Raw genomic sequence first — 14,073 nt, 5'->3', positions numbered from 1 at the left:
AGAATACAACCCTGTCTCACACCTTTCCCAATTTTAAAACATTCAGTGTTCCCATGTTCTGTTCGAACAACTGCTTCTTGGTCTAGGTACGGATTCCTCAGAAGTACAATGAAGTGTTCTGGAATACTCATACTTCTCAATATTGTCCATAGCTTGTCATGATCCACACAATCGAAAGCCTTTGCATAGTCAGTAAAGCACAGGTAAACATCCTTCTGATATTATCTGCTTTCTGCCAAGATCCATCGGACATCAGCAATGATATCTCTAGTTCCACGGCCTCTTCTGAATCCATCTGATAGCGTAGTGGTTATGAATTGGGCTGTGAACCGCAAGGTCAGCAGTTCAAAACTATCAGCTGTTCTGCGGGAGAAAGATGAGGCTTTCTGCTCCTGTAAAGATTTACAGTCTCAGAAACCCTGTACAGGGTCACTATGAGTCGGATCCGACTCCATGGCACATAACAGCAACATCAACAAACAACAACAGCAGCGATGTATAGAATAAACACTATTGTATGACTTTTTTTTGTTGTTATGTGCAATCACATTTTGATGTGACTCCTAGCAACCTGATGTGCAACAGAATGAAATGTTATGTTTGAACCCATCAATTCTGCTCATTGAGGGTCTTCCTTTTTTTTCACTGACTGTTTTACCAAACATGAAGTCGTGCTTCAGGGATGGGTCACTCCTGATAACATGTCCAAAGTGAGACAAAGTTTTGCCCTCTTCACTTTGAAAAGAGCTTTCTATTGTATTTCTTCCAAGACAGATATGTTCGTTCCTCTGGAAGTTGGTGTAGTCAACATTCTTCACCAATACCATAATTAAAAGACACCAACTCTTCTTTTGTCTTTCTTAGTCTTTGTGCAGTTTTCACATACAGATAAGACTATTGACAACACCATGGCATGGGTCACATGCACTTTACTTATTGAAATACAAGTTTGCTTTTTAACACTTTAACGAGGGCTTTCGCAGCAAATTTGCCTGTTGTGATACGGTATCTGATTTCTTGACTTCTGGTTTCATGGGCTTAAACTGTGGATCCAAGTAAAATGACATTCTTGACAACTTCAGTCTTTTCTGCATTTATAATGATGTTACTTTATTGGTCTAGTTTGGAGGATTTTTGTTTTCTCTACATTGAGATGTAATCCATATTGAAGGATATAGACATTGATGTTCATGAATAATTAAGTGTAATCTGTGTATCACAGATTGAGCTTTCTCCAATCCTGATGCCCCGTTCTTTATATACTTTAGCTTCTCAGATTGTTTGCTCAATGAATGATTGAATAAGTATGGTGAAGTGATAAAACATAGACACACACCATATCTGACTGTAAACACGAAAGTATCCCCTTGTTCTGTTTGAATGACTGCCTTTTGTTGTATGTATATTCCACATGAGCACAACTCAGTTGTTATGGAATTCCATTTCTTTGCAGTGCTATACTAAAATTTTTATGATCCACACAGTTAAATGCGTTTGAATAGTCAGTAAAGCACAGGTAGACATCTTTCTGATATTCTCTGCTTTTAGCCAAGATCCATCAGACATCAACAGTCTTCAGAATCTGACTTGAATTTCTGGCAGTTCACTGTTGGTGTACTGTTGCAACTACTTTTGAGTGATCTTAAGTAAAATTTGACTTGCTTGTAATATTAATGATGTTGTTGTTAAGTGCTGTTGAGTCGATTCCGACCCATAGCGACCCTGTATAGGGTTTCCAAGGAGCAGCTGGTGAGCTTGAACCACTGATCTTACAGTTCAAACAACCGTTCATTATTAGTCGATAATTTCCACATTTTATTCAATTACCTTTCTTTGGAATTAGCATGACTATGGATCTCTCTTGGTTGGCCAGGTAGCTGTCTTCCAAATCTCTTGGCATAAAAGAGTGAGTACCTTCAGTGTTTCATCCGTTTGTTTGAACATTTCTGTTTACCAGTATTCCGTCAATTCCTAGAGCTTTGTTTTCCACCAAAGCATTCAGTGTAGCTTGGATTTCTTCCTTCAATAACATTGGTTCTTGATCATATGCTACCTCCTAAAATGGTTGAACGTTGACCAATTCTTTTTGGCACAGTGACTGTGTGTTCCTTCCATATTCTTTTGATACTTCCTAAGTCATTTAACATTTTGCCCATAGAGCCTTTCAATATTGCAACTCAGTCTTGATTTTTTTCTTTAATTCTTTTAGCTTGAGAAATGTTGAGAGTGACTATCTCTTTAGTTTTTCTAGTTACAGGTCTTTGAACACTTCATTATAATACTTTGTCTCTTGAGTTGCCCTTTGAAATCTTTTGTTTAGCTCTTTTACATTATCTTTCCTTCCCTTCTCTTAGTTTACTCTTTAGGTTGAAGAGCAAATTTCAGCATCTCTTCTGGTGCCCATTTTTTGTCTTTGCTTTCTTCCTTGTCTTTTTAATTACCTCTTGTTTTCTTCATGTATGTTTCTTTGGTGTCATTCCACAACTGGTCTGGTCTTTGTTCATTAGTGTTCATTGTGTCAAGTTTATTCCTGAGACATTCTCTAAATTCAAGCAGGATAGATTCAGAGTTGTAATTTGTCTCTTGCAGACTTGATACAGTTTTCTTCAACTTCATCTTGAATTTACATAGGAGCAATTGATGGTGTCGACCCCTGGCTTTACTCTTTCCACATATGAGGTTGACTTGATTCCTGTGTATTTTATCCCTTAATGTCCATGTATATAGTGACTGCTAATGTTGTTGAAAAAGTCATTTGCAATGAATAGGTTGTCTTAAAAATCTGTCATGTGATCTGATCTCTAGCATTGTTTCTGTCATCAAGACCATATTTTTAGCTACTGTGATCCTTCCTCATTTCCAACTTTTGCATTACAATCACCAGTAATTATCAGTGCATCTTGACTACATGTTTAATCGTTTCATACTGCAGAAGTTGGTGAAAATCTACAATTTCCTTACCTTTGGCATTATTGGTTGGTTCATGAATTTGAATAATAGTCATATTAATTAAGCTAATATCCATGTATCTTCAAAGAAGATTATAATTCAAAGGGTTGTGCTTCAGCATCCATCTTGAAATGTGCTTTTGACAATGAATGCATTGCTGCTCCTTTATAGTTGATCGTTCCCAGCAGAGTAGATGATATGAGTATCCAAAATACCATGGCCATTACCAGTCCATTTTAGCTCACTAATCCTTGGATATTAATCTTCAAGTATTACCTTTATTTATTTTAAACTTTCTCTAGATTTGTACAGTCTACATTCTGAGAAGTGATGGATGTTTGCAACTGTTTCTTCTCATTTTGAATAATGGTACATCAGCAAATAAAGATCTTGAAAGCTTTGCTCCATCCACGTCAGTAAGTCCACCTTAGCTATGAGGAGGCAGCTCTCTTCCCCAGTGGTATTTTGAGTGCCTTCCCACCTGAGGGGCTCATCTTCCAGCACTAACTCTATCAGGCAATGGTCTGCAGCTATTCACAAGGTTTACAGTGGCCAGTTTTTCAGAAGTACATTTCCAGGCCTGTCTTCCTTCTGTGTTAGTCTGAAAGCGCTGCTGAAACCTGTCCACCATGTTTGATACAGCTGGTGTGTTAAATGGAGCCCTGGTGTGCTGCACTGTGGCATCAGCATTGGACTGCTAACCGTAAGGTCAGAGGTTCAAACCCACCAGGTACCCATAGGAGAAAGATGAAGCTGCTTGCTCCTGTGAAGACAAATAGTCTCTTTAGGGTTGCTATGAGTTAGAGTCAGTTTGATAGCAGTAGGTTTTTGTTTTTGAGGTGGACATATTTGGAATACTGGTGACGTAGCTTCCAGCATCATAACAACACACAAGGCTACACCACTACAGTAGAACAAACTAACAGACAAATGATGGGTCACTTGTATCGCATATAGTGTTCTGCTTAAGGGGCTCAGATTATTGCATTTTCCCTTGGATTGTAAAAAGAAAGCTTTTCTTTGATTTGTGGGCAACTGTTATCTTTGCATCCTTTCTCCCTTGATATGTTATTTGCCCCTGCAAAATGATGGTGTAAAAAGACCAAGTTGCATGGTCTAATTTCAAGCGAATGTGGCAATTTAAATTGCTTGCATATCACTTTGATTCCTGTTTTCTAGCAAGAGTGTCATTTCAAGTTGAATTTCTTCTTGGGAGCTGTGGTATTGATTACTTTTTAAGTGCTTTCACTTAGCTGCTTTTTTCTGCTTCTCTTCGTCCCTTATTTATAACTTAGTACAGTACTGAACAAACAGAACATCCCCAGTGTCCGGTGTGAAAGCCATTAGCGTATACTCAGTATATGCTAGTATAGCCCCATGTGTATACTGAGCCCTGGAAATGTGGCTGTTGTGACTATGGAATGAAACTGTATTTCATTTGAATTCATTTAAATTTAAATCACTACTTGTGGCTAATGACTGCCACATTGGACAACACAGTTCTGGTGGTTAAAGCATTTAAGACTCCTATCAATTAAAAAATATGTTAATCTTATCACTGCCCATGATTGTTTCCTTTGTAATATTTTTGTGATATCCACAGCTCTGAAACATGTCCTGTGGTTTGGAAGACTGAAAGTTCCTATTTCTTGAAGGAAAGGACTTTCTCATGTCACCTGTTTTGTGACTACTCCCCAAGAGAATAGAAGTTGGTTAGAAACCAAAAAGAAGAAATAGTGGGTGTCTAATATAAGGAGCTCTGGTAGTGTAGTGGTTACGAATCGGGCTGTGAACCGCAAGGTCAGCAGTTCAAAACTACCAGCCACTCCGCGGGAGAAAGATGAGGCTTTGTGCTCCCGTAAAGATTTACAGCCTTGGAAACCCTGTTCAGGGTCGCTATGGGTGGGAACTGACTCGATGGCACTTAACAACAACAATATATGAATGCCTAATATTCCAGCTCCAGACTTCACATAGCATTTAATAAGATGAGGAAGAAGAGAGACCACTAACAAAAAAAAAAAAAAAAAAAATCAAACTATCCATTCCCTAAGTGCATAGCATTTAGTAGGTGACCACAGCTGTTAAACACCTACCCTAGAACTGGATAGGAATGCTTTTCACGTGTTGTAATACTGTGTGTTACTATTTTACACAAGTCCTTGGGTGCACACGGTTAATGCACTTATCCGCTATCTAAGGACAGTTCTGATCTGACACACATGAGGGCACCAAGAGTTATAATCAACTCAGTGGCAACTGGTTTTTTTTGTTTTTTGTTTTTTTTAAATGCAAAATTCTAGGGTCAGTGGTATTGCTGTTTGACATTTAAATGTTCTCCTAAGAGAAATGAGTTTTTCATATTTCCAAGGAACATGTTGGAAATAGAAAATAAGTATGCTTTCAGATTGTTGTACCGTTAACCCTGTTATCTGTGCTGTTGTTAAATTACAGGGCCGGAAACAGAATTGTTGAAATACTACCTGAGCATCTGAAACAATTCCAGTCTCTTGAAACTTTGGACCTGAGCAACAACAATATTTCATCACTTAGAATGGCATTTCCATCCTTGCAACTTAAGTATCTGTAAGTGAAGTTTTCTGTAACACTTTCACTTGTAATGAGAATATTGGTAGTAACGATTTTTAGGACGGTTCCTTTATATATCTATAATGTATATACTTAAGTTGCTATGAGGTAGAGTTGACTCCATGGAACCTAACAGCAATAATAACATGAATGAAAATACGGTGTTGTCATGAAAAGATAAACCTTAAATTTAATAAACAGCCTATTGTACTATTACTGGTAGATCCAGAATTGTAGCATTTTTATTGACTTATGTTTTGCCTGCCATAAAATACAAGCTTCTCTTTATCCTTACACTTTGGATTAAAAAAATCTAATGTCCTTTGTTGTTCTTAAGTGCCATCAAGTTGTTTCTGACTTATAATGAATGACCCTCTATATATGGTTTCTGAGGAGCAGCTGGAGGGTTTGAACCGCTGATCTTGCAGCTAGTAGTGCAGTGCTTATCATATAGTGCCACACCAGGACTCCTAAATGTCCTTTGCCATTGAGTCAGTTCTGACTCATAGTGACCCTGTACCTATACAGGAGCAGCTGGTGGGTTTGAACTGTCTAGTCCAACGCTGATCCTACAGCACAACACCAGGAGTCCTTTACCTGCTAGAAAAACTGCCTGGGGTAACATATGCTTTTACTTTGAAAAATAATAAAAATTATGCCGCTATAATGATGTGGTGCTCTGGGCTAATGTGTCAGAGACTACAAAGTCGTTTGAACTGGTTCAAACTCACCAGTTGCTCCTTGGAAACCCTGTACAGGGTTGCTATGGGTCAGAATCGACTCAGCAGCACTTAACAACAACAACATGTTTTATTAATGAATGCATTCCATAGAAAGATAAACACCTGACAATTTATTATAATCGTTAAATATTCTAATGACTGTTTCCCAACAGTATGTATTAATTTCTACCAGTTTTGATTCACAGGTGCTAAATAGTAAAAAATTTATTTATTTAACTTTTTATTGTGAATTGAGTGACGATTTACAGACCAGATCATCAGTATGTTCAACAAATCTTACACTGTGTTTCATCTCAGTGATCACTTCATGCAGTAATAGTTATCCTGCATCCTCCCTGTAGTTCCTATTTGCATCCTACCCACCTCCTATCCCTTGTCAACTTTGTCCTGAGGAAAATGTTGTCCTTTTGATTTTGAATGGCCATTCTGTAGTGATCATTCCTTGCTAGTATTGTTGTACCCTTCCTGTAAAGCTTTCCGTTGCTTGACTGAAAATTGGGCCACAATAGATGAGTTCCTTTCCAGACCTGAAGGGTGATCCCTTTCATAGTGATTGGTAGTGGGAGCTGGGCACTGTCTAGTTCTTCTGGTCTCAGAGTTGTGGTGACTGATGTTCACATGACTAAATAGTAATTATTGTGTAAGTGTCCAGTGTGACAAATGATGGTTAGAGTCTCTGGAGATACTTTATGTTGCAGAGTGTGTGCATTTTAACTTCTCAAAGAAACCAGACAGGAGCTTACCTCCACACTGTCCACAGGTATATTAGCAGCAACCGAGTCACATCCATGGAGCCTGGCTGCTTTGACAATTTGGCCAACACTCTCCTGGTGTTGAAGCTGAACAGGAACCGACTCTCGGCTATCCCACCCAAGATGTTTAAATTGCCCCAACTGCAGCACCTGTAAGTAAGATGCCTCTTACATATTATTTCCTCACTTGTTATGTCCCCTCAGCATCGACCTCCTGAAAACTAAAATGTGGTAAAAGGAATTTAGAAGCAAGGTTGTGACTGCCTCTCCTTAGAGAGCTAAAGTCGTAGAATCTCTGAATCAGAAAAAAAAAAAAAAAATCTTTAAAAGTTACGTGCTGCAGGCTTCTGCCTGACAAGACACATTAGGTTGTTATTGAAAGAGTACACAGTGTAATCATTGAACAGTATCCTTACAAAGACCTCATTGTGTCACTGAACAGATCATGGGGACCCTCAACAGCTGTGCTTTATGAGAATAATACCGACAACTCTAGGAGGCTCTGATAGCTTAAGTGGCTGTGAAGAACTGTCTCATTAATAATTGTAGAATGATCTGTGAACAGATTCCTGTAATAGTGGTTTTCAACCTTGGCTGCACATTACAAACAGGCATTTGGGGAGCTTTTAAAATCCAGTGATGACCAGGCCACACCCTCGACCAATTATTTTAGCACCTCTGAGGGTAGGATCCAGGCTTCAGTAATTTTTAAAACTCCCCAGATGAGTCCAATGTGCAACTAAGGTTTACATTTTACAGTTTGTCTTAAAGGAATAGTAGTCAACATAAAACAAATCCTGAAAGATAAAAGCCAACTTTTTAAAGCAGATTGAACAGGATAAATTTGATGACCCTGCTCCTAAAAAGAGCTCATATTTGAATGTAAAATTCAGTGTTCCCATTCTGGATGATTTAAAAACAAATATTAATCAAGGATTAAGCAAATAAAGTAACAGTTTACATCTGTACTTGAGTGGGCAGTAGATTAGACATTAAGCGGCAATGTTTATTAGTCCAAAAAGACGTCTCTCATTTCAGAAGGAAATTTACTCACTACTAGTAAATTGAATTTTTTCTCAATAAAACTGTTTAGAAATTTAAAACCTATATAATTTATTACTGATTGCTATATGGTAACAATGCCACATTTAAAAAAACTGAATCCAGAATTTGATTTTTAAATTAACTGTCTGACTGTAACCTCCTATGTAGTGAACTGAACCGAAACAAAATTAAAAACATAGATGGACTCACATTCCAAGGGCTTGGTGCTCTGAAGTCTCTGAAATTGCAAAGAAATGGAGTAACAAGACTTATGGATGGAGCTTTCTGGGGACTGAGCAACATGGAAATCTTGTAAGTGTGTATATCATGCAAATGGATATGATCATCGATCACTCTGTGCACATTCAGTAACTCTAGTGTGAAATTCTATATTAAAATCTCTTCATTTTTAACGCGGTTTATAACGTAATATTTAGTTTCATTTCAGGTCATGGTGATTGAGGATTTATAAGCACTTGGCTAGTTTTTGCTGATGTTCTCATAGATTAAAAGCTAACCATCTTGTAACAATAAGAATATGCAATAGGTTGTAATCATATGTCTCCTCTGAAGAGGCTAGATAATAAACTTTTGATCTTGCTGTTGGTTCCTCTTGTAAATGTAGGCAGCTGGACCATAACAACCTAACAGAGATTACCAAAGGCTGGCTTTACGGCTTGCTGATGCTGCAGGAACTTCATCTTAGCCAAAATGCCATCAACAGGATCAGCCCTGAAGCCTGGGAGTTCTGCCAGAAACTCAGTGAGCTGTGAGTTGCCTTTTATTCTCCTCAGGTCTGAGAGCAGGGATCTTGCCAGAGCATGAGCTTCTTACCATTGATCTGTGAAATTTTCATAACAAAGTTTCCAAGGTGACAGCTTTTGTTATTTTGTTTTCATACTCACACGCAACTTAGCCATCTTTTTGTTGTGATAAGTTGAAGCCGACTCTACCATTTAAGTTCTGTGACATGTTGGCTAAAAGCAATGCTGACTTGTTCAAAGCAAGAGAATGTGTTGTGTTTTAATTACTATTATTAAAAATCATGTTGACCTGAGCATTATTAAGAGGGCAGACTTTTAAAATAAAGATTATTAAGGTACTTCATTGCCTGTACTTTTAGGTTAAAAAAAAAAAAAAAGTCATTGTGATGAATTAAAAAATAAAAGGAAGTATTGCTGTTTTTTTTGTTTGTTTGTTTGTTTGTTTGTTTTCTTTGCAGGGACCTGACTTTCAATCACTTATCGAGGTTGGATGATTCAAGCTTCCTTGGCCTGAATTTACTAAACACACTGCACATTGGGAACAACAAAGTCAGTTACATTGCTGATTGCGCCTTCCGGGGACTTTCTAGTTTAAAGACTTTGTAAGTTACACATTTTGCTTTCTGTACATGAACATAATTGGCTCCTAAATGTGCCCACTTTTCTGCAAGCATATTTCCTTTGTTGTGAAGGAAATGTGTACAGTCTCAGAAGTAGTGTCTTAATCTTTCCCAGATCAGTTTGATTAAAATAGGTCCATTTCATCCATCTGTGATTCTTAAAAGGATTAAAAAGGACCATGATCAGATTGTTTTGGTAATTACAGTTGCCCTCTCAGGATATACAGGAAGTTGGTAACTGCTTAGGAAGGAAACATTTTACATTCCCTAACCTTTTTTTTTGGGGGGGTGGAGGAGTGGGGGGGAGGGTGTATACAATGCCGATTAAAAATTACGGAAAGAAAAAGGATATGCAAAAACCAGCAAAAGAAGATGGCTGTTTGGAATGCTAGTTATATCCAGGTTCTGGCCTCTATCATAAGAGAAAGAAGAGAGAGTTGAATTAATTGACCTTTGCGAAGTCTCTCAAATGTTAATTTCATGTTGTGCAATAGGTTTTTGATTTTTGTCCTGTCAGAAACGTCTATTTCATTCACTATTTGAAACATTACATAATGGAAAGCCATGCTGTATGCTTTGGCAAATGTCTCCGTGTGTGGTTGGAACAGCATTTTAAAAGTTTAATGTATTTTTCAGACTATTCAAGTGTCTCAGAATCTAGTCATCTTGATAGAGAAATTAATAGGATCCAGGTTGTGTTGGTCAACTGTTCTGATTTGGGAAGTGGGGTAGAAGGTAAAGAGGTTTCCTATGGCTTGAAGGGGCTGGAGATGATGAGGGAAATGATGAGGAATTGCACATGGCATGCTACCTAGATTGCTGCTTACACCTTTAGGGCAAATGCACAGGTCTTTTGTAAGCACTTGGCACAAGTGTCAGTAGCATTCCCTTTTTTACTTAGGGATCTGAAGAACAATGAAATTTCCTGGACTATTGAAGACATGAATGGAGCTTTCTCTGGGCTTGACAAACTGAGGCGACTGTAAGTGTGATTTGTCTCAGAATTTGGCTCACTCTTAGATATAAAAAAAAAAACAAATGTGTCTTAGAGTCAGTTGCACAATTTTGCATCTAGAAGAGTTATGAAATAGGTGCATAATTGGGTTGCCATTTCCCAAAATATGTACCATTATTGTTGTTGTTAGGTGCCACATTTAGTTGGCACCGACTCATTGTGACCCTATGCACAACAGAAGGAAATACTGTGTGGTCCCACTCCAACCTCATAATCATTGCTATGCCTGAGCCCATTGCTGCCACCACTATGCCAGTCCATCTCGTTGGAGGTCTCTTTTTCTCCAACCTTCCACTTTACCAAACCTGGTATCTTTCTCCAGGCACTGGTCCCTCCTGATAATATATCTGAAGTATGATAGATGCAGTCTGGCCATCCAGGTTTCCAAGGTGCATTCTGACTGTACTTCATCCAACACAGATCTGTTTGTGCTTTTGGCATTCCATGGGACTTTTAATATTCCCCTCCAACACCATAACTCAAATGCATCAATTCTTCTATGGTCTTCCTTATTCACTGTCCAACTTCCACATGCGAGTGAGACTATTGAAAATACCATGGCTTGAGTCAGGCGCACCTTAGTCGTCAAACTGATGTCTTTGCTCTTGAACACGTTAAAGAAGTCTTATGCAGCAGATTTGCCTAATGCAATGTGTACCATTATACAAGATGTAAATTAATTAGCTTTTTGTCCTTTGGTAAAATACTTTCATTCAACACTTTAGTTGTGTAGCTGATTTTAACATCTTTTGGGGGATTATCTTTGTATGAAAGTTAGTGTAATTACTATCAACATTTTGAAACTTGATACATTGCTTTCTACTCTTAGGAATTTTTAAATGTTATGATCTAGTATTTACTGATAATACTGACGTAGGTATCAAGTAATTCAGTATAGAACATAGTAGCGACCCAGTGCACAACAGAACAAAACAGTCCTCTGGTCCTGCACCATCTTCACAGTTGTTACGTTTGAGTCCATTGTTGCTGCTGCTGTGTCTGCTCATCTCATTTTGAGGGTCTTCCCTTTTTTCACTGACGCTCTACTGATGGCCTTCTCCAGAGACTGGTCCCACCCGACTACAGAACTAGAGGTGAAGTCTTGCCCTCCTCACTTCTAGGGAGCACTTCCACTCTCCTTCTGGCAGTCCATGATACTTAATATTCATTTCCAGCACCGTAATTCAGATGCACCAATTCTTCTACAATCTTTCTTATTCATTGTCCAACTTTCCCTTGCATTATGAAGCAATTGAAAATAACATGGCTTGGGTCAGGTGCACCTTAATTTTCAAACTGATGTCCTTGCTCCTTAATACTTTAAAGAGATCTTCTGCAGCGGAATTGCCTTAATGCAGTAAGTTCTTTGATTTCTTTACTGCTGCTTCTATGAGTGTTGATTGTGGATCCAAACAAAATAAAGTCTTTGACAATTTCACTCTTTTTTTCTGTGTATCATAATGTTGCTTATTGGTCCTGTTGTGAGGATTTTATTTTCTTTACGTTGAATTAAAATCCATACTGAAGCCTAGATTTGTTTTGTTGAGCTGCTCTTTGAAATTTTCTGTTCAGCTCTTTTACTACTTCATTTCTTTTAGTTGCCTTAGCTTCTCTATGTTTCAAGAGCAAGTTTCAGTCTCTTCTGACATATATTTTTGTCTTTTCTTTCTTTTCCTATCTTTTTAGTGACATTTTACTTTTTTTCATGTGTCATGTTCTTGATGTCATCCCACAGCTCTTCTGATCTTTGTTCATTAGTGTCTAATGCATCAAATTTGTTCTTGAGCTTGTCTTTAATTTCAGGTGGGTTATGCTCAAGGCCGTATTTTGGCTTTTGTGGATCTGTTTAAATTTTCTCCAACTATATCTTGAACTTGTCTAGAAGCCTTTGATGGTCTGTTCAAGAATCTAGTCCTGACCTTGGTTTGACTGATGACATTGAACTTTTCTACTGTCTCTTCTCACAGATGTAGTTAATTTGATTCCTGTGTATACATCTCCTAATGTGCACATGTGCAGTTGCTATTTGTGTTGTTGAAAAGGTATTTGCAATGAATAAGAGATTGGTCTTGCAACATTCTGTCATTCAGTCATCAACACTGTTTCTATCACCAGGGTCATATGTTCTAGCTATGCATCCCTTTTCTTTTTTCCAACTTCCACAGTCCACTCACTGGTAGTTATCTACACATCTTGATTACATGTTTGATTAATTTCAGACTGAAGAAATTGGTAGAATTCTTCAGTTTCTTTATTATTGGCTTCAGTGGTTGGTGTGTAAATTTGAATAGTAGAGGTATTAACTGGTTTTTCTTTGAGACATACGGATATTATCCTATCACTGACTGCATTCTACTTCAACATAGATCTTGAGATGCTGTTTTGATGATGAATGTGACACCATTCCTCTTTGTCTTTCTGGATATATAGTAAACCATAAATATGATCGTCTGATTCAAAATGTTCAATACCATTCCATCTCAGTTCACAAATGTCTAGAATATCTATCTTTGTGTGTTCCATTTAATTTTTGATGACTTCCAATTTTTCTAGATTCCTATTTAATACCTTCCATGTTCTGATGGAATTGCTGATGATTAGTGGATGTTTTTGCAGCTGTTTCTTCTCATATTGTGTCCTATCAGTAAATGAAGGTCCCAAAAGCTTAACTCCATTCACGTTATTAAAGTCAGCTGGACTTTGAGGAGGCAGCTCTTCCCCGGTTGTATTTTGATGGCCTTCTAACCTGAAGGGCTCATCTTCCGGCACTGTGTCAGACAGTGTTCCTCTGCTGTTCATAATGTTTCCAGTGGCTAACCATTCAGAAGTAGTGTTTCTCTTCTTTATTCTAGTCTGTCTCATCAGTCTGGAAGTTTCACTGAAACCTATCCACCATGGGTGACCCAGCTGGTAGTTAAAATATCAGCGGCATTGCTTTCGGTCACAGCAACACACAAACTACCACAATACTACAGACTTGACAGATGAGTGTTGGAAACATATCTAGTCATTATGTAACCTTGTTGTTGCTGTTGTTAAGTGCTGTTGAGTTGGTTCAGTCTCACAGTGACCCTGTAGAGTCTGCAAGAAGTGGCTGGTTGGTTTGAACTGCCACCCAGTGGTTAGCAGTCCAGTTTTCATCCTATAACACCATACCAGTACTCCTCAATAGAACCTTGTTGTTGTTAGTGCTGGCAAGTTGGTTCCAACTAATATCAGCACTCTAGGGTTTCCCACAAGTCTCTGGTGTATTTATATATAACTATTACCAGTTGTGCTGTTGTGGTTCAGCACTGAACTGCGAACTACAAGGTCAGCAGTTCAAACCCACTAGCTGCTCCTTGAAAACCTTAACAGAATTTTTGAGTCAGAACCAACTCTACAGTACTTAACAACAACAGATTGCCAGTTGTAATTATTATAGTTCTGAGACAGTTTATTTGGAATAAAGTTCCTACCTATTCCTAAAAAATAAAAAAAATAAAAGACTGAAATAGTGTTACCTTAATTGAACTGTTGTTGTTGTTGTTGTTGTTAAGTGCCGTCGAGTCAGTTCCGACCCATAGCGACCCTGTACAGGGTTTCCGAGGGTGTAAA

The 14,073-nt window shown here is 38.1% G+C and overlaps 1 protein-coding gene across 1 annotated transcript in view; it reads left to right on the top strand.

The window, feature by feature from the left end:
* The window catches only part of LRIG3 (leucine-rich repeats and immunoglobulin-like domains 3), a 70,068-nt gene that overhangs the window by 37,102 nt on the left and 18,893 nt on the right, over window positions 1-14,073 (top strand). The window contains exons 4-9 of the mRNA XM_006859507.1: window positions 5,404-5,535; window positions 7,042-7,185; window positions 8,246-8,389; window positions 8,703-8,846; window positions 9,300-9,443; window positions 10,363-10,443. Coding sequence (XP_006859569.1) covers window positions 5,404-5,535; window positions 7,042-7,185; window positions 8,246-8,389; window positions 8,703-8,846; window positions 9,300-9,443; window positions 10,363-10,443 — 789 coding nt within the window. The remainder of the gene's footprint in view (window positions 1-5,403; window positions 5,536-7,041; window positions 7,186-8,245; window positions 8,390-8,702; window positions 8,847-9,299; window positions 9,444-10,362; window positions 10,444-14,073) is intronic.

This window comes from Chrysochloris asiatica, unplaced genomic scaffold, assembly GCF_000296735.1.
Source record: "Chrysochloris asiatica unplaced genomic scaffold, ChrAsi1.0 scaffold00033, whole genome shotgun sequence".
NCBI lineage: Eukaryota > Metazoa > Chordata > Mammalia > Afrosoricida > Chrysochloridae > Chrysochloris > Chrysochloris asiatica.
Note: the sequence above shows the minus strand (reverse complement) of the source record. Positions and strands in the feature narration are given on the sequence as shown.